At 55.5% G+C, this 23,241-nt stretch overlaps 3 protein-coding genes across 7 annotated transcripts in view; 1 reads left to right on the top strand and 2 right to left on the bottom strand.

Annotated features, from left to right (window-relative positions):
* The window catches only part of MYO9A (myosin IXA), a 163,085-nt gene extending 160,056 nt beyond the window's left edge, over positions 1 to 3,029 (bottom strand). For all 3 annotated transcript variants that reach the window (XM_065641480.1, XM_065641481.1, XM_065641479.1), the window contains exon 1: positions 2,938 to 3,029. The gene's annotated coding sequence lies outside the window, so the exon portion shown is untranslated. The remainder of the gene's footprint in view (positions 1 to 2,937) is intronic.
* Positions 3,030 to 3,186: 157 nt separating this feature from the next.
* SENP8 (SUMO peptidase family member, NEDD8 specific) lies at positions 3,187 to 11,225 on the top strand. Its single transcript, XM_065641702.1, has 2 exons — positions 3,187 to 3,271; positions 9,022 to 11,225. The coding sequence occupies exon 2, from the start codon at positions 9,065 to 9,067 to the stop codon at positions 9,701 to 9,703; it is 639 nt and encodes a 212-aa protein (XP_065497774.1). The 5' UTR covers positions 3,187 to 3,271; positions 9,022 to 9,064; the 3' UTR covers positions 9,704 to 11,225.
* A 1,653-nt stretch (positions 11,226 to 12,878) lies between these two features.
* GRAMD2A (GRAM domain containing 2A) lies at positions 12,879 to 23,115 on the bottom strand. 3 transcript variants are annotated; one of them, XM_065641699.1, is made up of 12 exons: positions 23,086 to 23,115; positions 19,647 to 19,760; positions 19,455 to 19,512; positions 18,129 to 18,201; positions 17,944 to 18,047; positions 17,132 to 17,230; positions 16,197 to 16,268; positions 15,404 to 15,466; positions 14,602 to 14,758; positions 14,312 to 14,411; positions 14,118 to 14,225; positions 12,879 to 13,919 (listed from the first exon to the last, which is right to left on the bottom strand). In XM_065641699.1, the coding sequence occupies exons 2-12, from the start codon at positions 19,748 to 19,750 to the stop codon at positions 13,916 to 13,918; spliced, it is 942 nt and encodes a 313-aa protein (XP_065497771.1). In that variant the 5' UTR covers positions 19,751 to 19,760; positions 23,086 to 23,115; the 3' UTR covers positions 12,879 to 13,915. The 3 variants fall into 3 exon arrangements, with proteins under 3 accessions (XP_065497771.1, XP_065497772.1, XP_065497770.1); XM_065641700.1 differs by lacking the exon at positions 23,086 to 23,115 and adding an exon at positions 22,132 to 22,394 and having other exon boundaries at positions 14,083 to 14,225; XM_065641698.1 differs by lacking the exon at positions 23,086 to 23,115 and adding an exon at positions 22,132 to 22,215.
* Positions 23,116 to 23,241: the final 126 nt, after the last annotated feature.

Raw genomic sequence — 23,241 nt, forward strand, 5'->3', positions numbered from 1 at the left:
AAGCCAAAACCTGCACCCAGCCCATCTTGGAGAACCAGCCTCCAGGATCAGGCTGGGAGCTTCATCAACTCCGTAACGAACGACAGCGAAACGACCCGTGTAAAACCCATGGGGTTCCTCTTCTCGGGCGCTCGGTCTGCCTTCATTCTTCTCGAGTATGTCGCATGCTAGTGGGACCGCGATCCCAATTTATTTATAAACCAGCGGGAGGCAGGAATTTCTGAAATCGGAGTTTGACCAGCTGAGACATTCTAAGCGGCTCAACGACCTTGTTTTCTCCCCCATAAATGTATTTTTAATGGAATTCTACCCCAAAGCTCCATGGTTTGGAGCGAGAACTAGAATTTGGCAGAAAATTCCCATGCTACACTTACCCCAAATGGCTTTAGAAACTCTTGGATCGCATTTGCTCGCAATTTTGCTAGACTCAAGGTATTTAAGGCTTCGTGACCATGTGGCTTGCTTGGCCCTGAAGCTGTGATGGTGAATCCTGGTTTTCCTCATCAAACCAGTGGAGGGACCAGCACCATCCCTGTGCTCCCAGTACTCCCCCTGTTGACTTGTGGGTGATGCTGAGAAGCGATGTGTGAGCTCGATAAAGTCCTTCCAGAAATCAAGCCAACCCAAATAATTCTATGATCAATATTTCTTAGTACAGCCCTACCTCAAAATGAGCTAAATTAAAGTTATGTAGGTAACCTCAGGTTTCATGACCTCACATGCTTCACATTCCCAGAGGTTTTCCCAAAAACATGGTGAACGCTCACTAAAAATCACCACGAACATCCTAAAGAAAAATAATTTAGGCATAAAACATTGAGATGGTTAGATTTTCCTAGCAAAGGACCGCAAAGGTTTGCTAGTCTGGGGTTTAGGTGGCATATATAAGTGCCGGTATTTGGAAAACATACTGCAACAGCAGACGTCACGTCGGCCATTTGATACCTTTAAATCTTCAAATGCAGCTTGCCCACCCAAAAAAAAAAAAAAAAAAAAAGGTAGAAATGTGAACTTTATAAATCATAACTGGAGCTAGGGAGGCACAGAAGAAATAATTCTGCAAAGCCAAGTCTATATTTTAATACTTGTTTAAAAATAAAGAGAATCAAATTATTCAAACCTCTTTTCAGATGTTTCAGAGGCACCACTGACGGACCATAGGCCTTTTCAATAAAGATGAGACGTCTCTAAAGCCACCCTGATTTACATACTGTTGGCAATAAATAAATAAAAATATAAAGTTGCATCATCATTAATAGATCAGGAAACAAAAGCTTATTAGTTGTGTGCCAGGGCTGCTGAATTACCTTCCCTACCATCAGCAGTCGGAGCGACAGCTTCCGAAATGATCTTGGGGATGAAAAAAAAAAAAAAAAAAAATCACAGCCAGGAGTGAGAGCAAAGGCTGGGAGAACCTTCATAAGGGAAAATGCAAAGAAAATCCTCTTACTTTAATTAAAAACTGTTAGAAAAATTATAAATGCCATGGAAATTGGTAAGTTTACTCAAAGACGTCGGGGAAATTGTGATTATCACACGATTCTGGGATGACAGGCCAAAGAGAACATGCTCTTCAGTGATAACGCTGCCTCTCCGACCCCAACCAGAGCTTGCTGGTGCCTGCGGTTAAGCTCAGCTCAGTAAGGTCGCACTTAAGCATTCACAGCCCATCACCACCGCGTCCGCACACGTCTCGTCAGGAGAGACGAGAAGACAACGTTCCCTTGTCACTTCCTAGCGTTCCCCAGGGAAAAGAGCTGAGAAAACGCTCGAGAAACCCAGAAACCCATTTCCCCAACTAATAACCTGTTCACAAAGCAATTTATTAAAGCACTTTGTTATCAATTTAGCAAAATACCGTGCTGTTTTCTCTCCCCACGGCAGCACTGCCCTGCTCCCTCTGCCGCTACGTGATTATATTTTTACCCGCCGATGGGCAGGGTACCGCGCTGCAGCGAGGGATGTGAAAGCCATGATTTCTGCTGAGCTCACGCTCCCGACTTTATTAATCTCAGCTTGATTTCAGGATATGAAAACGTAAGTAGAGGAGGAAGAAGCCCATCTCTAAGAAGAAGGGCAAAAAAAATGCCCAGCTCTGAACTTGCGGCAGGTCGTACCCTGAGCCACGTTGAAGGGTGTTTGGTGAAGATGAAGCAAAGGCCATTTTGGCTACATTTAGGAAAATTCCAGAACAAAATATCGACTGTTTTTAGCCTTCAGAAGAGCAGCGCTCCCATCAAGGTCCGGAGCGACGGGGAGCAGGTTCAAGTAGTACGTTGAAAAACAGAAATGCGTCGTTCAGACAGGGTGGGAATGGGCAACGCTGCTGGCGATGGGCGGCGTGACGGGCTCTCCGGTGCCGTCGCAGCGCCCACCGCCGCGGTGCCAGGGCTGTCACCCACGCGTGGGGGGTGCGGGGACGCTGCCAGCCCGCAGACCCACGGGTGACGCTGGAAACACCAAGGGAGGGACAAGCTCCCCTCCCTCCCCCCCTTCCCAGGCTGGTTTTTTTCACGTCTCGCGTGTCCGACCCACCCCGAAACGGGTGTAAACTGCAGCGCGTCGGTGAAAAGTGGCAGCCCCGCAGCGCTGCCACGCGTGGGGACGCCCGAGGACGGAGCCGCCCCGCACCCCGTGCCCGCCGCTTCCCCCGGCGGGGCGGCCACGCGTGGGCCCGGCCACCGCCACCCGCCGCGCGAACGCGGGGCCCCGCGCCCCCGGAGGGACTCGCCCTCCATCCGCTCCGAACAAAAGGCTCCCCGCCGGCCCCGCGGCGCTACCGGGCGATGCTCCGACGGCGCTCGGCTCACCGCCGAGCGGGACGCGGCGAACCCCCGAGCGGCGGCACCGCGCCCGCCGTTCCCCCCCTCCTCACACACACACACGGAGCCCCCCACAGCCACCGGGAGGCCCCCGCCCAGCGCCGCCGCCGCTCACCTGGGTGCCGGGCGCGGCTCATCCCGCTCCCGCCGCCGCCGCCGCTGAGGGGGCTCCCGCGCGCCGCTGCTGAGGGGCGGTCGCGAGGCGGGTGGAACGGGCGCTCGCGCTCCCGCCGCCCGGGCGCCGCCCGACTGCCCGCGCGCGCCCCACCCCACCGATAGCCCCGCCCCTCCGCTGGCCCCGCCCATCGCCCCGCCCCTCGATGCCTTCCCCCCGCGCACCCCCAGCGGCCGGCGGGTCGTTACGACGCCGGCGCTGCCAGCTTTACGGCAGCGCGCAGCAACCGGCCGGTGCCGGCGCCGCGGAGGGCGAGCGGGCGATGAGGCGGCAGGTGAGCGGGGTGGGGGGGGGGCGGCCCGCGTTGCCATGGCAACAGCGGCGTCCGGAGGGGCCCGGGAGCGGGGTGCGGGGCCCGGTGGGCGCGCAGGCCGCGGCGGGTTCGTACCGGCCTCCACCGGGCCCGGAGGCTTCGACGCGCGTTTTGAGGGGTAAAGTGGTTAAAATCGGTAAGCACAGAGCCGCGTTACCGGCACCGGGGTGGGCTGGCAGGGAGCGGGCCCAGCACGGGGTCCCGCTCCAGCCCCGTGATTCCCGCTGATCGGCCGAGAACCGGCAGCGGGACGGGCCCGATGTCCCGGGGGGGCCGATCCCCCCGCTCCACAGAGCGACGGCACCCCAGTCTGTCAGCGAACCCCTTCCCGCCAAACGCCTTCCCCTGACCCAACCCCTTGTCACCAAACCCCTTCTTGTCACCAAACCCCTTCTTGTCACCAAACCACTTGTTGCTAAACCCCCTCTTGCTAAACCCCTTCTTGTCACCAAGCCCCTTCTTGTCACCAAACCCCTTCTTGTCACCAAACCCCTTGCCCTGACAAAACAACTTGTCACCAAACCCCTTGTCACTAAACCCCTTCTTGTCACCAAAGCCCTTCTTGTCACCAAACCCCTTCCCACTAAACCTCCTTCCCCTTGTCACCAAACCATTGGTCACCAAACCCCTTCCCCCGACAAAACAACTTGTCACCAAACCCCTTCTTGTCACCAAGCCCCTTGTCACCAAACCCCTTCCCCTGACAAAACAACTTGTCACTAAACCCCTTCTTGTCACCAAACCCCTTCTTGCTAAACCCCCTCTTGCTAAACCCCTTCTTGTCACCAAAGCCCTTCCCCTGACAAAACAACTTGTCACCAAACCCCTTGTCACTAAACCCCTTCTTGTCACCAAAGCCCTTCTTGTCACCAAACCCCTTCCCACTAAACCTCCTTCCCCTTCCCAGTAAACCCCTTCCCCTTGTCACCAAACCATTGGTCACCAAACCCCTTCCCCTGACAAAACAACTTGTCACTAAACCCCTTCTTGTCACCAAACCCCCTCTTGCTAAACCCCCTCTTGCTAAACCCCTTCTTGTCACCAAACCCCTTCTTGTCACCAAACCCCTTCCCCTGACAAAACAACTTGTCACCAAACCCCTTGTCACCAAAGCCCTTCTTGTCACCAAAGCCCTTCTTGTCACCAAAGCCCTTGTCACCAAACCCCTTCCCACTAAACCCCTTCCCCTTGTCACCAAACCATTGGTCACCAAACCCCTTCCCCTGACAAAACAACTTGTCACCAAACCCCTTCTTGTCACCAAACCCCTTGTCACCAAGCCCCTTCCCACTAAACCCTTTTCCCCTTCCCACTAAACCCCTTCCCCTTGTCACCAAACCCTTGGTCACCAAACCCCTTCTTGTCACCAAGCCCCTTCCCACTAAACCCCTTCCCCTTGTCACCAAACCCTTGGTCACCAAACCCCTTCTTGTCACCAAGCCCCTTCCCACTAAACCCCTTCCCCTTGTCACCAAACCCTTGGTCACCAAACCCCTTCTTGTCACCAAGCCCCTTCCCACTAAACCCCTTCCCCTTGTCACCAAACCCTTTGTCACCAAACCCCTTCTCATGACCAAACTCCTTCTTGTCACCAACTCCCTGCGACCTTTAGGTCTTCCAGGCAAATTAAATTCCCTCCCAGCACTTCCCACCTCTCTCTTGAGCACGTTTTTCCTCAAAATAGGTGAATCCAACCCGTTGACCCCCGGTTTACCATCGCTCCAATGATCGGAGGGTTTCCCGTCATTATTTCAGGGAGCGTCGCGGTGCCATCGCTCATCCTCCGCTCACTGAATTATTTTTTCTTCCTGTCAAACTTATTTTTAGTAGCATTTGGTGTCATCCCTCCGGTTTTTAGTCTCCTGCCCTGTGAGGTGTTGTGAAACAAAGCGAAGTTCTGGAATTTGGATGCGTAGAGCAGCCGGTTTGGGGAATTTGTGGGGAATGGAAAGGTTTGGGCATTGCCCATGCTCACAGAAATTATAAATGTTTTCTTCCAGGACCTGTCGAACCCGCAAAAATCTCTGTTTTCATCTCACACAGGACTCATAATCTATAGGCTACAAAGAGATCACTTATATTTAACACAAGAGTAGACAAGCACACTTCTTTTCTGCTTTAGTTGTTTAATTTTGCTTGAGTTTCTTCTCTGGCTCTGTCAGGACGGAGACTCAGCTGCCGGTGCCCAGCTCAGGTTAATCAATAGAAATTAATGTTTCTTCTCTAATCTTGCTCCCGTTAACAACGGCCGCTATTAAGAGCGCTGACACGGTGTCTAAAAACTCTATTTTTAGGAAAAGGGAACAGTCTGGTGGTTAAATCATGGGGACTTTTACACTTGATCGTTCCAAAGACCTCAGTTAAGCTGCCGAAAACTTCTCAGCCCCTCCTACTCTTCCCCAGTAAAGTCTGAATAATTTGTCTTCCAGATGGCTTTTGGTATTTCCCTCCATATTCTTTAAATTTGGTACAGGAGTTTAGGGACGCGGCGCCTTAAAATATTCACTCTGGATGTTCTTAGCACCTTTAATTTATTAAAATAGACTTTAGGAACCTGATTCATCCTTAATCCTTTGCTCCATCGCTGCCTATTTACACTCAATTACTAGGGAGCTTCTTTCCCTGGCTCTCAAGTGCTGCCTTCAGAGCATCAATTACATACGGAAGGTCTTTAATGTTGTGAAAATAATAGGTTTGGGGGTTTTTTTGGTCAAAAAATGACAGGTTTTGCTTTGCATCTTGGACGCAAAGGAGCCCAGTCAGTTTATGAATCAAACTCACAGCTTATTTGTTAAATTGTTGTAATTTGGAGATGAAACTTGACTTGTTGCCATGTTGATGCAAGACAGCAGCGTTTTCAAGTCCATAAACGAAACAGGTGGTTTCATCTTGGTTGGCTTGACGACATTTTTATCTAATTGCTCCTTTTTCTCATCCTCCGAGAAGCCGAGGATTCCACAGACTTTGCACAAATTCCAACTACTAATGTGCAAGTAAAATGAACGAACGAGACTCTTGTTGCCAACCTGCAACAAATATTCCAGGCCTGCATCAGTATTGATTGCTATTTTTATGAAAATTTCTGAACGGAGCACACCGGCGCCTTCAGGAAGTGAATCCTGGCTGCGCTTGAGCGATCCAACTGGTTTTCAACCTCGGAGATGCTCAGATCCACCTCCCACCTTCATCTTTGGTTTCGACGGGGAGGTTCTCCCCAAAAAACCAACTTCTCTGCCGGGTTTTCACAGCTCCGCGGCGGTTTTTGGGTCCTCGCCGCTTACCTGAAGTGGCGGCCGAGCCCACGAAGGGTTTTCCTTGGAGCTGCGCACAGTGAGTCACCCGGACAAGCGGTTTCACAAATACCAGATGGCAATAAAATGAAAAGTAGTAGCTAGTGGCAATTAAGCATTTGCTAGAACCATTCTCCCTTCCTGACTATACAAAGCTGCCAAATGTCTTTTTTTTTTCCCTTGACTGAAAAAAACCACAAACGATGTTTCTGCAGAGTGGAAAATTAACAGAATACGGGACACGCGCTTCCTTCCCCAGCCCGTAATCCTGTTTGGAAAGCGATTTGCCATATTTCGCACATCTCTAGGAAAAGATTAAGCAGGAAAAACACTCACTAAAGGAAAATTTGGGGCATTTCAGCAGTGACCCCTTTAAACCCGCTTCTCGGCCAGCAGGACGTACAGCTCGTTAAACAAGCCGATATTCGGGCACGCAGTGGAGTTGCTGGGACTCGGTTTAGATGTTTTCGGTTTGTTTTTATACCGCAGGCTGTTGCGAAGGTTCTGCTCCGCAAACTCAGAAGGAGCTGGAGCTCCTGACCGTAGGGAGTGTGTCCAAACACCATTGTGTTTGCTGGGTATAAATAACAACTGCTCCCCTTCCTCTCGGTGACTCTTGCCGCTTGGCACGTCTGGGCTCTCCCAGCGACACACAAACAGTAATTAGCTTTTTCAAGCCCCAGATGCTCTCCCTTGGCCCTTCCGATGTATGACACATGCAGCGTGCTTCATCCACTCGGTCCTTTCCAAATCGCATGCCGTGTCACCGTGCCAAGATTTTTGAGAGATAAATCTCTCTTAATTTATGCATACCTGGCCAGGAAGGATTTCTTTTCATGATTCACGTCGTAAGAAGCAGCACAGATCTACTTCTTCCTAACATGTAAACAACACAAGACTTGATTGTTTTATTTCCCCCATCTTAACAGATAATCAGTGTCTTATTTATCATATTAAAGTGATCTTATTGTTATTAGTTTTCACGCAGTGCTTTAAGAAATCCTCAGCTCGTTTTTGATGGAAAGGGTGAGGCCAAAGCAGCTCCGTGTCACCGCTGTCCCCAGCTGCGGCATTTCCAGCCCTGTCCAAGCGGCGGGGGCTCAAACCTGGGCTGGGGGATGTGAGAGCAAAAGGAAAAACGGGTTGGATATAAAGGGTTTAAATCAAAAGTTTCTTTTCGCAAGATCTCCTCCCAAAATCCTAGTCTGGCGCCAGTGAGTATTTTGTCATCTATTGAGTAGCACCTCCCAGCACACTCTTGAAACACCCTTTAACCCCCCCAGGACGCAAAAGCAGCAAATGCAACAGGAAAAGGAATTATACGACTGGTGGAAAAACCAGAATTAGTGCATACTCAGGTAACCTGATAAACGGAAAGGAGCCGGGAGTTGTCTGGCCTGGAAGATCTGCTGAAGTCCCTTGAGCGCAATGTCAGACGCGTGGGTGGGGAGAACTGGGCGCTACGGGGCTGCTGGAACTTCCAGGCGCCTTTTTAAGGACAAGCAGCGTCGATTTATGGAAAGCAGGCGCAGACGAACAGGGAAGAGCGTAGGCTGGACAAATAACAGAGTAAAAGATGGGCAAGAGCAGGTCACTGTGACCGATCACTTCTGTTCGCAGGTGGATGTCACCAGTGGAAGCCTGCGGGGACCCAGCGTCCCCCCAAGTGCTTTCTCCTCTTGTGAGCAAAATTTTAGCAAGTTAAAACCTGTGTTAGACAACTTCTCTAACACCTGAGCCAAAAAACGATAGACACTTTGCAAACCAGCTTCGGTGGCACTCGAGTTATTGAAATCTCTGCCGGCGAGGCAGAGAGTTGTCCTGAAGGTTCCCATGGCGGGGAACTGGTTTGTTTGGGATCTCGATTCGCTTTGTTTTCCTCACTCACCGCACCGAGGCTCCTGTGCCGGTGGGCCAGCCGGTTCTCCTGGAACAGGTCACGCGTCTGGCAACGAGCTGCGGCGCTATCCGCGCGGCAAAAGGGACCACATGCCTGTCAGACAGCCCCCAAAATGACTTTTATTTACGGAACAGAAGTGATGGCAAAGAATTCACTGTGCAGGTGAGACACCGAAACACCCACTGGCTTCTCCTGGGTGATGTACAGTTTCTGTGCGAAGCGCGGAACTGAAGGCGTGCCTGACATTCCCGAGCAGGAACTGCTTTGAAATCGCTTTGCTTTGAGGTGAAGATCACAGCGATGCAAGGTTTATATCTGATGGGAGCCACGCACGGCTCCAAGAGCCGTGGAAGAGCCGGGCTCAGCCCGGCAGACACTGCAGAGGACGAGCAGCGCGTCCTCCATCTGCTCCCGCAAATATCCACCTGGGAAACCTGGGCTTTTTCTCCCCGAAATGTTTGTTGTGCTGGACTTTGTCCCACGTGGGATCTAATTCCTTAATTCCTCTTTCTGTGTTTCAGCTTTCGAAGATTCCCGGAGTGCCGCAGCCCCGACCCGCGCAGGATGGACCCTGTTGTTCTCAGTTACATGGACAGTTTGCTGCGGCAGTCGGACGTCGCTTTGCTGGAACCCCCAAACTGGCTTAACGATCGCGTCATCGGCTTCGCCTTCGAGTACTTTGCCAACCACCAGTTCCAAGAATTTCACGAGCAGGTTTGTTTCATCAGCCCCGAAGTGGCTCAGTTCATTAAATGTGCCCTTAGTCAGGAAGAAATAGCCATATTCCTCGAACCGCTGGACCTTCTCCGCAAGAACCTGGTGTTCTTACCCATCAACGATAACTCCAACCAGGTCGCTGGGGGCTCCCACTGGAGCTTACTGGTTTATTTCAGGGACAAAAACTGCTTCTCCCATTACGATTCTCACAGTAAATGCAACTCCTTCCACGCCAAGCAAGTCGCAGGGAAGCTGGAGAGCTTTTTGGGCAAGAGAGGGGGCAAAGCCACCTTTGTGGAGGAGAAGGCGCCCGCCCAGCAGAACAGCTACGACTGCGGGATGTACGTGATCTGCAACGCGGAGGCTCTTTGTTGGGGACACCTCGGGGGCCGGCCGGAGCCTCTGCTGCAGCTCCTCACCCCCTCCTACATCACACAGAAGAGAGCGGAGTGGAAAAGTCTCATCATGAAACTGGCACAGAAGTGAGCGAGATGCAGCTCCAACCCTCCCCTCCCCAAAACTAAAAATAAAACTGCCTTCCCCTTCCGCGAGGCAGCACCTCCAGTGCCTGAGGGAGATGCCCATGCGCAGGATTGGCCCAAAGAAGAAGAATGTCACCCCTCCAGCATGGCTACACCCCCCAAACACCCTGCTCCCTCCTGGAAAAGCCTTAGTCCCCTCTGGAAATGACTCGCCTTGGAACTTCCAACCAGAAAAATCACTTTGCTTTCAAATAAATCCTCTCCACAGTGAATTTTTACACTAATTGCTGGGGCAAAATGGGTTGCTGAAGAGTCTTCTCGCCTTGCCCAGCATGTCCTCGTTAGGTGGCTTTAATTGGCTCTAGGCATCGCTGTTCCAAACCAGGTTTAGCAAATACCCTTTAAAACCAAACCCCCAAATGCTTTATCGTAACTATTTCTAATTTGTGCCTCCCTGGTGGTATTGGAGCAGTCTGGGCTTGAGGAGCAAGGGGTTTTTACCCCAAAAAGATGGCAACGTCAAAAGACGAGATTCCAAAGGAAATGCTACAGTTAATTAAAGAACGGGGCAAAAAGAAAATCGGTTTTCTTCAGATAAGTGCTCCTAAGCTGAACGGGAATAGCTTTTTTTCTTTTCTTGTCCCCCACCTCTGCTTGCTCTTATTACAAATTAAAACCTGACTCTGAACTGCCGGAAGATTAATAGGAAGTTGAGAAACCCAATCCTAGGAAAGGAAAGTTAATTGAGATGAAAAGTGACACTCACTCTTTGAAGCTGTTTTCTTTTTCCTGATGATTTTAGGTCGTCTTCATTCGGGGAGGGTTCGTCAGCGCTCCCCAGCCCTCGTTAGCGCTCGCCCTGCTCAGAGCGGACGAGGCGGCCGCTGCTTCCTCCAGCACAAAACCAGTTCTGTCACTTGAGATTAAAAACACACCAGGGAGAACAAAAGGCCAGAGTTTGAGGTAGAAAAGCCAAAGATAACCACAGTCTCCTCGAAGCCCAAAAAATCCTTAATAAAATTCTAATCAAACCACTTTTCCTCCTGTGCTGGCTGGTGGGGTCTCAGAGCAGATCCTCTCATTAGAAGACAGACGGGGGGTAAAATAAAAATTGAAATGGGATATCATTACAGAATAAGAGGTGATCTCTAACATCACGAGAAGCAAAGAGAAGGTTGCTCAGGTGGGGTCAGGCAGAGCAACCAAACCCCACCACGGAGCAGGGAAAGCCCGGTTAAATATGACCCTCAGAAAGGGGGGAAGGATTACTTTGAATTTGAAATGTTCGATTATTATATTGAGCCACAGCCCAGGCTCTCCCAAAACGCCTGAGCAAACACAGAGGGGCAAAACGAGGTCAGGGCAGCTCTCAGAGCGCTGGCCCTCCCCGTAAACCCTTCCACCGCTCGGACAGAGCCAAAACAGCATCGAGCTGCTCGCCGAAGGGACACAGGGCTTCTCCAGAGACATGTCACTGCCACCGCGGGAGGCTGCGTCCCCCCAGCTCCGGAATAAACCTCACACCAAACCACGCGCGTGTCCACACCGTCTCGTGTTTTCGGTACCCACCAACGAGCAGTAGCTCCCGGTGTCGCGGCTGCGAGGTTGTGACATTTCGGGTCTGGCAGCAGCTTTGCAGGTGACACCGAGCAGCAATCGGTCACGGGGAGCCAGCAAACCTGGGGACAACTCCGCCAGCGCCATGTGTGAGAGCAGGGAGGCTGTGCGGGCTGATTTAATCTCCTAATCCTATTTTCAGGGGTCAATTTGGGACAGGGAGAAGCAGAGGAGAGGCGGGATGGTGGGCGCTCATGCAGGGGACACCCCGAGCTCCTCGTCCCTGTCCCCGAGGGACCGGGCAGGGCTGCAGGGTGAGCACCCAGGAACGTTTCCTGCACCCAAGGATTTTACGTGGCATTTCTTTACACAAAGGAAAGCAAATAAACTCAAGCAGGGCGGTGCCAGGAGAGCAAACACCAGCTGGAAAACAAAACCGGAGCCTTGCAACCGGCTCCCGGCAGCGGGGACACCCCAAAATCACATCGGGGGCTCCTCCAAACCTCCTCCACGTCAGCTGACAGCACCCACATTGTCCCACTGCTGGCTTTAACCGAGGAGGAGGAGGAGGTGGCTGTCACCATCGGGGACAAGGGACCCCACGCGCCTGCTTTGTGTTGGCAGCACCCAAGAAACACCAGGCTGGGCACGCAAAACCAAAAAATATCCCAATCCTAAACATCCAAACCTCATTTTTGAGGCCGTAAACCCCACTTTGAGGTTGAACCTGTTAAGCACCAGCTTATTTTTAGGAAAGAAAAACAACCCCAAACCCTCCAAAGCCATTTTGGCAGAGAGAGTGGGGCAGGTCCCCAGCGGGGACGGGTGGCAATGGGACGGGTGGCAATGGGACGGTGCCGTTCACCCACAAAATCAAAGGCTCTGGCAGCTCCGTGACTCTGGGGCTTTGAAGAAGCAGCTTTGATAGCTTGGCCAGAAAGGTGGCAGAACCACAGACCCACTCCCAGGCACCCCAGGGTGCTAAATCTCCCCCAAAAAACCAGGCTGACACCCCCCTGGTCCCTGCTCGGCCAATGCCACCTCCCCGCGGCTTTCAAGTTGAGCCATTTTCATGCACTTCGCCTGTTTTCACACATTTTGTTGCATGGGCCAGGCTGGTGGGGTAGAGATTTGGGTTGTGGATGCTCAGGGAGAAGGAGGAAGAGGAGGAAGGCTCACCCTGTTCATCCCAGCAGGATGGGGCTGCAGCTTAGCACCCTCCCCAGGCATCCACTGTCCCCAGGGTGGCCCTGCCGCCAACAGAGTGTCACATCCTCCAGCCTCTGCTGCCATCTAGTGAAAAAAAACCTCCCCGTCCCCTGTGTCTGCAGCATCCCTGGCCCTGGGTTCCCCCAAAAGCCACCCCCGGTCCCCAGCAGCCCCAGCCTGGTGTCCCCTCCAGCACGGCCAAGGTGACACAGCACTAGAGCACCCAGGTCCACCAGCGCTGTCCCAAAGGGACAACGAGGCGATGCCACTTGTCTCCAAGCCCACACAAGGACAGGGCTGTCCCCATGTCATCCACTTTCCTGAGGACATGGCCAGAGAAGGGGCGCTGGGACACCCCCATTTCGGGGCTGGCAGTGTGGCACCACCACAAGGACGCTGGCAGCAGACGGGTGTGCTAGAAAATCCTGGGTTTATTTTCATTTAAAAGCCGTTCCGAGCCCAGAGGGAGTAGCGAGCTCTTTCCCCCAGGGCACGGGGATTTGGCCCCATCAGCACTTGTAGTTCCCAAAAAACAGGAAAGAAAAATCAGAATAAATCCCACAGGTATCACCTGCCACCGCAGCATGCTCCCAGGGGAGGCTGGGGACAAATCCCCTGGCACCCGGCTCCATGCGGTGATGAGATTAACACCCACCAGAGCACGGACACGTCGCAATCCAGGACATTCACCCGGCTGCTGTCAGGACACCTTAACGAGGCGACAGGGCTAACGAAGCCCCCGTCCAGCACCGTGCCCAGGTGTGGTCCCCGGTGAGGACACTTGGTCTTGGCGGGGGGGACCCTAAAGTGCTTTGCAGGGACACACGCGCACCCCAAGACGCCCCCGTGCTCCAGGAGAGAAGAGCTGGGGGGGCCCTGGATTGTTCCCCCACCCTTGGGTGATGGGATAGGTGACACCCCACAGGGCTGGTGGCCCCTTTCGCCCTGTCCTCGCAGAGTTCAGGACATTCCTCCAGAGGACGAACAGGCAGGTTCAGCCCAAAGCCGCTGCCCAGACTTCACCCAGAGCAGCAGCAGCGACTCATCCGCATTTTTTGGGGGGTTCCCAGCAAGCCTAAGGTCATCTTTTCACAAGAAAAACTTAAGTCTGGAATAAAAACCGGCACCCGTTTTAGCAGCAAGTCCTAAGGGGAGGTCCAACCACTCGGCAGCCCCGAGCCATTGTCCAGTGCTATGGCGCAGCAGCGTCCCGGGGAGAAAACAGGTTTCCAGGGGGACGGGCAGTTGGCACCGGTGGCCGTGAGCCGGCCGGGCCGTCCCGCCAGAAGCGGGTGCCCGGAGGAAGAGACATGATCCTTGGTCCCATTTTACCGGCCGAGAGAAAGCCGGGCCACGTGCGACAGCCGCAGCGGGAGGACGCAGCACCGGGGTCCGTACGGAGGGTGTCACCGTCGCGGCGTCCGTCCTCAGCCAGCGCTGGGGGTGACGGTCACCTGTGAGCGGAGAGCGGGGTGAGACGGGGCGAGCGGCTGCTGAGGCACCGTACCCCAGCCCAGCCCACCAGCGGGCATGGGACAAGGGACAAAACATCCCCAGGACGTGTCACGGAGTGGAGCCGTTGCTCTTTGCACCACATCCCCCAGGTTCTCGACTCACAGTGTCACCCTGAAGTGTCTCCGAGGGTCCCTCACCTCCTGTGCCCGCGGGAGAGGTAGTCCCGGTTCAAGGAGCAGAGCTGCTGCTCCAGACGGAAGATGCGAAACGCCAGGTAGGAGGAGGACACGACCAGGAGGCAGATGCTGGGAGCAGGGAGGAACAAGCACAAGCGCTCAGATAGACGTTCCCGGTGTAGACCCCCTTCTTCTCCCTGCCTCAGCAAACTTACAGCACGATGAAGATCTTCAGGAGCTGGTAGTCGGAGGGTCTCAGCTCCGCCACGCAGCTCTGCTCCACCTCCAGCTCCTCCTCAGTGTTGATGGCACTTTCTGAAACGCAAGGCGAGCATCAGCAGCGCGGCGATCACCAACCCGCTGCCTCAGCCCTGCCCGTCCACGAGGCAGAAATCACCCCGCGAGCACGGAGGACGGACAAACGCAGATTTACAGAGGTTTACACCCAGTGCGGTGTGTGTAACAGGGCACAAACCCACGTCCCCGGGTCAGACGCAGCCCTCACCCGAAACCAGGGGCTCCTCAGAGGTGAAGGAGCTCTCCTTGGCGCTCAGGCTGCTGACGGACGTGCGGTGGATGCACTGGTAGTCGGCATCTGGTAGTGACAGTGAGAGCGAAGCAGGTGACACCTTCCTCCACTTGCCCTCGGGGACGATCACCTCCTGCGGAACAGCCCCGGGTGAGCCGCGCCGCCGACGGCAGCTTCTCCCGTGAAACCGGCGGCGCCGAGGATATGGTGAGGCCAGATTAGGACTCAAACCTTCCGGCATCTCCAAAACATCATCCTGGGGGGAGCTGGTCCCTCCACGATGGCCCCGTGGGGACACAGGTTCCTCCTGCCATAGGAAGGACCTGCCCACGCACCCCACATCTGCCCCAGCCTCCCGGCTACCTGCTCACCCTACAGATTTTTGGATAATTCAACCCCGTTTCCAGCCCGTTATCCAAGTTCATGGCTGCAAACACCATCAGCCGGCGGGAGCAGAGCAGTGGCATTTTCCACATCGCTCCCAAGTATTTCTGTCTATAAACGGATCCCTGAGACAAACCAGCAAGGTCAGCGGCTCATGCTCAACCACGGGCTGTCCAAATTGTCCTCCTGACCCATCCGCTGGGGTAGGAGGATCCCAGGGGACAAGCTACGAAGGCGACAGCAGCATCCTCACGCGACCTTTCGCAGCTACCAGCCGAACCTCCGCATGTTGGGACAGCGTTAAACCCCGCGAGGGAGCCGGGTGGCCGCTCTCCCACCCACGGGGGGAATTCATGGGGGTCTCTCCCTCTCCCAAAACTGCCCTGCCCCTCACCAGCGACACGGCGTCAGGCTCCTCCGTCAGCTCCTTCAGACTCAAGCTCTTCTTGCTTGAAACCTGGAGGGGAGAAAGGAACGGGCGTTACGGTGCCGCCTCTCCCTGCTTCAACCCCAGCCAGAAAAGTGAATTTGGAAGGTTCTGGGGAGTCGATGAAGAGCAGCTGCTCAAAATTTCCAAGCACGGGGACTCTGGAGACAAAGAAAAGCATCCAGCAGAGAACAGGACATGCTCCTGATGGAGGGGATAAACCATTGGGGGAGGAAAAATGGGATTATTTAGCACATTTCAAAGAATAAATTGCCCAGTTCAACAACAGGGCTGAGTCACCCAAATCACCGGAGGCTGGGAGAAGACGAGGTCCCAGTGACCCTCCTCTCCAGCTCAAGGGCTGACAGATTTCTTGCCTCCTCATGCTTTTCAATTCAAAATTTTTGTTTTACTTTGTACCATTTTTCCTCCCATTAAAACTTTAGATCTGGGAAAAAAGCGACAATGTGTGGAGCAGAATAACTAGTATTACTACCAGATTATAAATAATTCATATACGTGTCCTGGGGGAAGGTTTGGGCTCTGCCTCCATCACCCACAACCCAGAAGAGACCCCCGGTAGCTCCCAGGACACCTCTCTGCGGAGCAGGGATGATGGGAAGAGGCTGCAGAGCACCAGGGAGGGATTTTGGAGAGGTCCGACCCCTTCATGGTGATGGCAAAGAGCTTTGCTCCCCAAGATGCAGCCCAAAACGAGCCTGTGGCTATGGAAATGCCGTCGGCCGCGGGGCGGGGGTACCTGCAGGTGGGTGCAGACTCTCCTCAGGACGTCGTAGACGCTGTCGCGGGAGATGAGGGACACAAAGATGTACTGCAAGAGAGAGAAAAGCTGCTGGGAGAGATTCCCCATATCCCGAGTCCCTTTCCCGCACACAGGGGACAGGCAGAGACGTCCTGCCCTTGAATCTCCCTCTCCGGCAGCCACGTCCCCCCCGGCATCTCCCTGCAGAGTTCTCCTGCTGCTATTTTTGCAGCCTGCTAAAACCTGCACCAGATTTGGTTTTGGGGCCGGTTTCACTCAGCTGTTGTCCCCACGGAGCCTCCCATGCTCAGCTGAGAGGGACACAGCAGCAAAAAGGGCCGGGAGCAACCAAAAATGTCCCCAGGGATCAGTACGAGGGGACACAGGACAGCGCTCACCGTGCTCAATGCTGAGCCCAGAGTGGCCTTGGAACTGCATCGCTTTGTGCACCCAAATCCTGCCTTGTTCCACCCCCTGCTGAAAAAAACCCCTCCCAAATCCCACAGGAATAACCCCCTCCCAAAACACCGCAGGAATAACCCCTCCCTGGGAAGCTCGCTGCATCAGACAACACGCAACATGATTTAAAAGCTGGAAATTCAGCCCCTCAACCAAGTTTTCCCGTAGTCGGGGTTGGATGCTGGCCCAAACCCTTCCCCTGCTCGCGTTTAAGGAGTTTAAAGGTTTTATTTGAGCCTGGCGGGGATTTGTCAAGCTCAGCTGAGTTTCACTCGGGCTTTGCTTCGCCCAGAAACAAAGTGAAATTCAGAAACAAAAGCAAAGCTTCCCAACCAGCCCCTGCGTTCCTCCAGGGATGGGAATCGCTTCATTCCCCACTCTCAAATCACAACCGGCTCGGCCCAGGGCATCCCCCGGCTGCAGTTTTTTGCCGCAGCGAAGCCGGGTCCCGACACTGGAAGCGCCGGCGTTACCTTTCTGCTGGCGTTGGTGGTGATGGCCAAGCCGTTGGGCAGCAGCCGAGCCGTCTTGTGCTTTTTGATCAGCTGTACGGAAACCACCGGAATCACAACCTGGAGGGCAAAGAAAAAATACACAGGGACAGGCAGGGACAGCCATGGCACCAGCTCGGGGAGTTTCTTTTGCAAGGTGGAGATTTAACTATTATAATTCCACCATAAGCAGAGCAGCGATGCAGGGATTCAGTATCTCCTTGTTTTTTACTAAAGGTCACGGCATCCCCCCCACGTTAATCTCAGCTCAGCGGCAGTTTCTACTCGACCAAAACAACGAAACAACGAGGACACAGGGAAAGAGTTGTCCGGGGAGTCTCCCATCGCGAAAGCCCCCCCGGCAAACCAGGGCAGGGTTAAATATCAGGCAGGATTTAATTTATAACTTGGTTGCAGCCCCGTACTTCCGTCAGGTATTTGTTTAAAGCGGCTGATATAAATAATTCAGCTCTTCAGCCCAGTTTAAGAAGCAGCCTCTCCCCAAGATCCTCGTCAGCCACAAGACTAACGGAGAAACATCACATTGTAAATCAAGAAGAAAAGCCAAGAGAAATTCAAATCTCCCCCCGCCTCGAAACCTTTGATCTTCCTTCAAACACTGCTGCGGCTTTTGCATCAGGGAATTTTAAACCAAACCAATACTTGGTTTCCCCAGGCGGATGCCGCAGCGGGAGGCACAGCCGCGCTCCCCTTCGCATCGGAGGCTTTTCACAGTGTTTTGGGGTGCGGGAGGGGATAAGCGGGGAATCGGTGTGAACAGGCCCCCGCATTACCTTGATATCCTTCCCAAAAAGGTTTGCGTAGAAGCAGAGCCAGTTGGGGGAGATGTAAAGCCTCCCCTGGATGAGGATGTCTCTCTGGAGGGCACAGGAGCAAACTGCGAAGCGGAGAGAAGGGGATGGCGGGCTGGGGGCCGGGTCCTGCCGCCCCCGCGCCCGTCCCGCGCCGGGTCACCCACCTTTCAGCACGCTCTCCTCCGTCGGAATGTCCTTGAACAGCTTGTGGTACTGCGAGTTGTACTTGCTAGCGGCCTGAAAACGAAGCAGAACAAAGTTACTCGCTGACCTTGATGATAAAGAGCCCCCTTGGAATAAAAATAAAACACTCTCCTGCAAAACAAATTCCCTCTCCCCGCACCCGGGAGCGGCGCAGGGGGGTCCCGCTGGGTTGTGGCCGGCGGGGCCGGGGGGTTAGAGCAGGGTGGGATGGTCCAGCACCCAAACGCTGCGCCATCCTCCCAAACCGACATTGCCCCCGATATCCAAGGAGGCTGTTTCCTCCCAGGCTCATCCGCAGGCAATTTGTTTTGCCCAGCGGTTTTTTCTCTCCTCCTCCTCGAGCTCTTCCCTTATTCGGGGCACGGTGACAACACTTGCTTTGCACCCATCGCGCCGCGCCATCCAGCTATTTTTATATTCCCGGTGCCTCTTCAAAGCCTGCCGGCAGCCGCGACGGGAGGCTCGGCAGGTTCGCCCTCAAAGAGTTCTGTTTAGAAGGTAAAAGCTCCGAAGCGGTTCAGCACGTTGCCGTAAATCCGCTCAATGAGTCCCGTAAGGCAGATTTGTGCGCCCTGGACCTCGGGGTGCTCCGGGGGACACGGGGGTCCCCGCAGTGGTGACAGCTGCCACCCAAAATCCGAGGGACGAGGAGAGATCCTGGAAGGGTCCTGGGGGCAGCACGGTTGGTTTGCGGGCAGCAGTGCAGGCAGAGCTCCCTCCTGCCCGCGGTGACAAGGTCACCTCTGCTCCGCGCGCCTTGTCCCCGGCTGTAAGAGGATCAAGGCTCAGCAGCACCTGGGCTCGACTTAGACACCCCCAGAGGGATGTGGAGGTGCCAGCGGGAGCGTTTCAGAGCTTTTTGGGGGCACACGGGGGAGGAATGTGGCATCACCACCAAAAGAAACACCCCTCAGCCTCAGCTCAGACCCATCGGTGCCTCATAACCCTCCCAGATGCCTCTAAATAATCAGTAAAATGTTCTCCTCCTCCGTCTTTCTTGCAGGAAAAGGGAAAACACCTCCTCCCTCACTCCTTCCTCTTCCAGAGCGTCTCTGGTTTGCAGACAGACCAAAAAGCTCTACTTCAGGCACGATGCGAGCAAACAAAAAGGTTCAAATGGAGAGGAATGGAGCTGCTTGCAGGCAAGATTTTCCTTTGTTTTGGATAGAAAATCCCAAAAGCAGTTGCAGGGGCCACACAAAATCACCATCAGGCTCCTCCACGGCAAACAGCCAAGGCCAGGCTTCAACAAACCATCCCAATTGCTCAAGAAACTGAAAACTTACCACTTCCCGGTGGCACTTCTTGATGTCTTCATCTTTTAGGGCTTCGTTCAGGTGGAGGCTGGAGAGAAAAGTAATAAGAATCATGTAAACGAAGAGCTTCGGGTCTCTCACTCGCTCCTGAAAACACGTGGGGATGCTGCAGGAGGTGGAAACGGGAGGAAAAAGAGCAAATACTTGACCGCTGCGCCTCACCCGCCGTCGAGGGAATCCAAACTCTTCTCCTTGTGCGATGCCTCCAGCTTGTCACGGCCGTGCATGGGCTCGGGGCTCTTCAGGGGAGCTGCTTTTTCATGCATCGGTTTGGCGCTGCAAGGAGAAGCCCGTCAGGCCCCCCTCAAGGAAGGGAGAGGGGAGAGACGTGTTTTGGAGCTGTAAAACCCTTTCCCTTCAATCCCTGGCCGCGCCGAGACGCTCGTATCTCTGCCGCTCAAGGACAGCACAAATATTTCTGCGATTTCTCAAGTCACGCGGATTAAAAAACAAAACAAAACAAAACAAAAAAACCAAAAAAGGGGGCATTTCTGGCCAGGAACTTGTTGGCACTCACAACCAAGCTGCAGCTCCCTCAGATAACACCCTCCAAAGCGGGGCCTCTCCCCGGGCCACCACGCTCAAGAGATGGGAAAAATCATGGAATTCCCTGGCGTGGTGAAGATTTTGCTCCTCTGTGTTGGTAAAACACCATCTTCCCAGGCAGCATCTTCCCCGTGCTGAAGGCACCGCCTCCTGCCTTTAATTGCTCCCTTCTCATTAAAGCCCGTTATTTCCTATCAGGAGTTTTATCAGAGGCGCTTATTGGCCGCGACAGGTAAAGTAAACACGCTCCCAGCGCCGCACAGGGAAGGTTATCGCCCGGCAGGCAGAAAGGTGACGCTTCCTTCCCGCTGCGAACCGCACGCGGAGACGGTCGTGCCGCGGGGCTTCGGGCACCGAGCGGCGAAGCGGAGTGCGATTCTTGGGGGCTGATGCCGGAGCCGTGATCCGTGTGCGTGCTGAGGCTCGCCGGCGGCTCGCAGCCGCGTGGGGATGCGGCAATACGGGCAAACAGCCGGCGGAACTACAGAGAGGGAATGATTGCAGGGAAAAGAGCTCGGTTTAGTGGGCGGGGGGTGATGGCAGAGCAGGTAGGGGACAAGTAGGACAAGCGGAGAGCTGGAGCGCGTCCCGGCGCGGAGAAGTCACCCCAAACCGCTTCCTACAGAAAGAGGGGGGCTGTTGCGCTGCCCTGTGCTTCCCCAGACACCTCCTGCTCCTGTTCCAACTGCTCATCCGAAGGGAAACCCATCTAAATAATCTCCCACAAACTCAGGGTGCTGCACTCCAACTCCGGCCACGCAAGCGGCCCGAGATGAAGCTCCCGTGTCCCCGCAGCCTCGGGGGCCTGACGGAAACGCCATCTCGATATGACAGACCCAGGCAAGATGCTCCCATGAGTTGCAGCGTGCGTGCAGGGCTGCAGAGAAACCAGACGCAAGTCACCAGTGCGATGCATTTAGGATCAGGCTGGGAACCAGCTCCTGGATCCCCGCAAAGCAAAGGAGCTGCTCAAAGCCTGAGCACCACGAGGACGAGACAAACACACCGAGATTTTGGGGTACTTTCAGGAAAAGCTCAGGTCAAAGGATGTGTCTGGAATGGACAGGAGACTCTACTGACAAAAAGCACCAAAATCACATCCCTTGGCACCGCACCAAAAGGTTTTTTCCCCTGCCCGATTCCTCGGATACCCCGTACCGCAAACGCCCTCTGCCAGGTGACGCCATGCTGCCCTCAGCCAAAACTCGTACCATGGAGGCACCAGACCCTCCTTCCCCTTCCCCTGTGCTGGAAAAGGGGCTCTGATCCGCTCCAGCTTCCCCCACGTCATCCTTAAATCCCCAAGCGGTCGTGCTGCTTAATCTGAGTGAGCGGATTTAGCCCAAACCAGGGCCAAGGGGCACCATGCAGGGGATGGGGAGAGGCACCCCCCGACTTGGGGCATCAAGAAACCCCCCCAGTGTCACCAAACACAGAAATTCCCTAAAACGAGACGAGCCAGAGGCTGGAGAGCACTTTGAAGCATTGCACGGCCCTGTCCCAGTTTTCTCTCCCTCATATAGTCACCGCAAGGGACAAATCCCGGGTCAGAGGGTCCCCACACAGAGCGCTGGCACCAAGTGGCTTCAGGGAGGGCCTGGGGAATGCGAGGAGCATCCTCAGCCCTGGCAGAGACGCTACAGCAGCTGCCGCGTCTCCCCCTCTCCAGATCTCGCTCTGTCACAGCTCAGGTGCAGCAGGGGTGGGGATCCGGAGTTCAGGAGAGCGGAATAAGATCAGGTTGGGCTCGAGATCTCCCTGCCAAGAGCCACTTCCAGAACCAGCACAAGGAGGAAAACACTTCCTTAGCACCTCACACCGTCACCCTCCTCGTGGAATGTTTTCGCAGGAAGCTGCTCCTGCAGGAAAACCACCATCCTGAGCATCCCAAACCACAAGCTGAGCAAGAACAGTCAGAACGCGGAGCCCCCGAGACAAGGCAGGCGCAGGAAGTCCCAGAAAAGGGAAAATATTGCCGATGACATTTGCCCCCTGCCCGCGCAGGCTCCCCAGACCCCCAGCTCGCCTCCCGGGCTGCGGCTTCGCCAAGCGAAGCCCAGAGCTTCTCCTTCCCCACGGGTCACCATCTCCCTCCCCTTACGCAGCGCTGGGATCCGTCCTGGAAAGCGTCCGGCACAAGCTCCTCTGACAGTGTTGGATTTTCGCTGGATCCCTTCCCCGCTGCCTGCGCAAGCGAGGGGGAAGCGCACGGTGCAGGCAGGAGAGAGCGAGCCAGGGATTTTGCCTCCCAAAAAAAAAAAAAAAAAGAAGAGGATCAGAGGCGGAGGGAGGCTCTTGCAACCGGGCTGCCTTGGCCCGAGCAAGCCCGGGCGGGATCCGGCGAGCTGCCCTTGTTCCCAGCGTTCAAGGTCATTTCAATCCCGTGTGTCGGCTGCTGGAGCGGAGCCACCGCCGAGGATGTCGGAGGGGAACGGCCGGTGCCGAGCGGCGCTGTCAGGAGAGAGGCAGGAGGTCAGGGAGGGGCGGAGAGACATGACGGAGCGGGTGTGCCCGGGCCCCAGCGCCCAGGGCAGTGGCCTCGCTGCCCCTCGGGACCCACCTGTCCCGGGGCTCCGCGGGTCGCGGCCTGGGCGCCCGGGATACCGGGGCGTGCTGGGCGCCGCTCTAAGAGCCCCGCGCTACGGGGAGCGCCGGGCCCCGGTTCCGCCCCGGTTCCCTCCCGGTTCCTCCCGGCCCCGGTGGTTCCTCCCAGCCACGCCGGGGCAGCCCCCACGGCCAGTCCCGGCCTCCGCCCGGCCTCAGGGCCTCCCCCGCAGCCAGGGCCGGCGGCTCCGGGGCCGCGCAGCCGCGGGACCCCCCCGGGCCGGCCCGTCCCCTCAGTGAGGTGAGGTGAGGGGGGAGGGAGGGGCCTCGCTGCTTCCGCGCTCCCCTCACAGCGCGACGCCGCCGGCGGCCGGCCGGGGGCAGAGCGAGGGCTGGCACCGCGCTCCCCGGCGGCAACCGGGACTCGCCCCGCGGCTCCCGGCGGCTGCCCCGGGGCTCCCGGCCGCCCCCCGGCCCGGGCCCGGGCCCGTGTGCGCTCCCCGGCCCGTACCTGCGCGCCCGCCCCGCGCCGCCCGCCGCCGTCATGCCCCGCGCGCACAGCCTCCTCGCGGCGCTCGGGCGCAAGCCCATTGGCCGCCCGCCGCCACGCCCCGCCCCCGCCGCGCGACCCCATTGGCGGCTAGCGCCGCCGCCGGCCCCAGCGCCC

Source organism: Caloenas nicobarica, chromosome 10 (assembly GCF_036013445.1).
Source record: "Caloenas nicobarica isolate bCalNic1 chromosome 10, bCalNic1.hap1, whole genome shotgun sequence".
In the NCBI taxonomy this organism is placed as follows: Eukaryota; Metazoa; Chordata; class Aves; order Columbiformes; family Columbidae; genus Caloenas; species Caloenas nicobarica.

Bases quoted from the DNA above. Each gene is read 5' to 3' on its own strand.
- SENP8 (XM_065641702.1), top strand. From the start codon at position 9,065: ATGGACCCTGTTGTTCTCAGTTACATGGACAGTTTGCTGCGGCAGTCG.
- GRAMD2A (XM_065641699.1), bottom strand. From the start codon at position 19,750: ATGCATGAAAAAGCAGCTCCCCTGAAGAGCCCCGAGCCCATGCACGGC. The intron at 19,513-19,646 runs GTGAGGCGCAGC...TTTTCTCTCCAG, and splicing joins TTGGATTCCCTCGACGGCGG to CCTCCACCTGAACGAAGCCC. The intron at 17,231-17,943 runs GTAATGCGGGGG...TTTGCCCTCCAG, and splicing joins TTTTTGGGAAGGATATCAAG to GTTGTGATTCCGGTGGTTTC.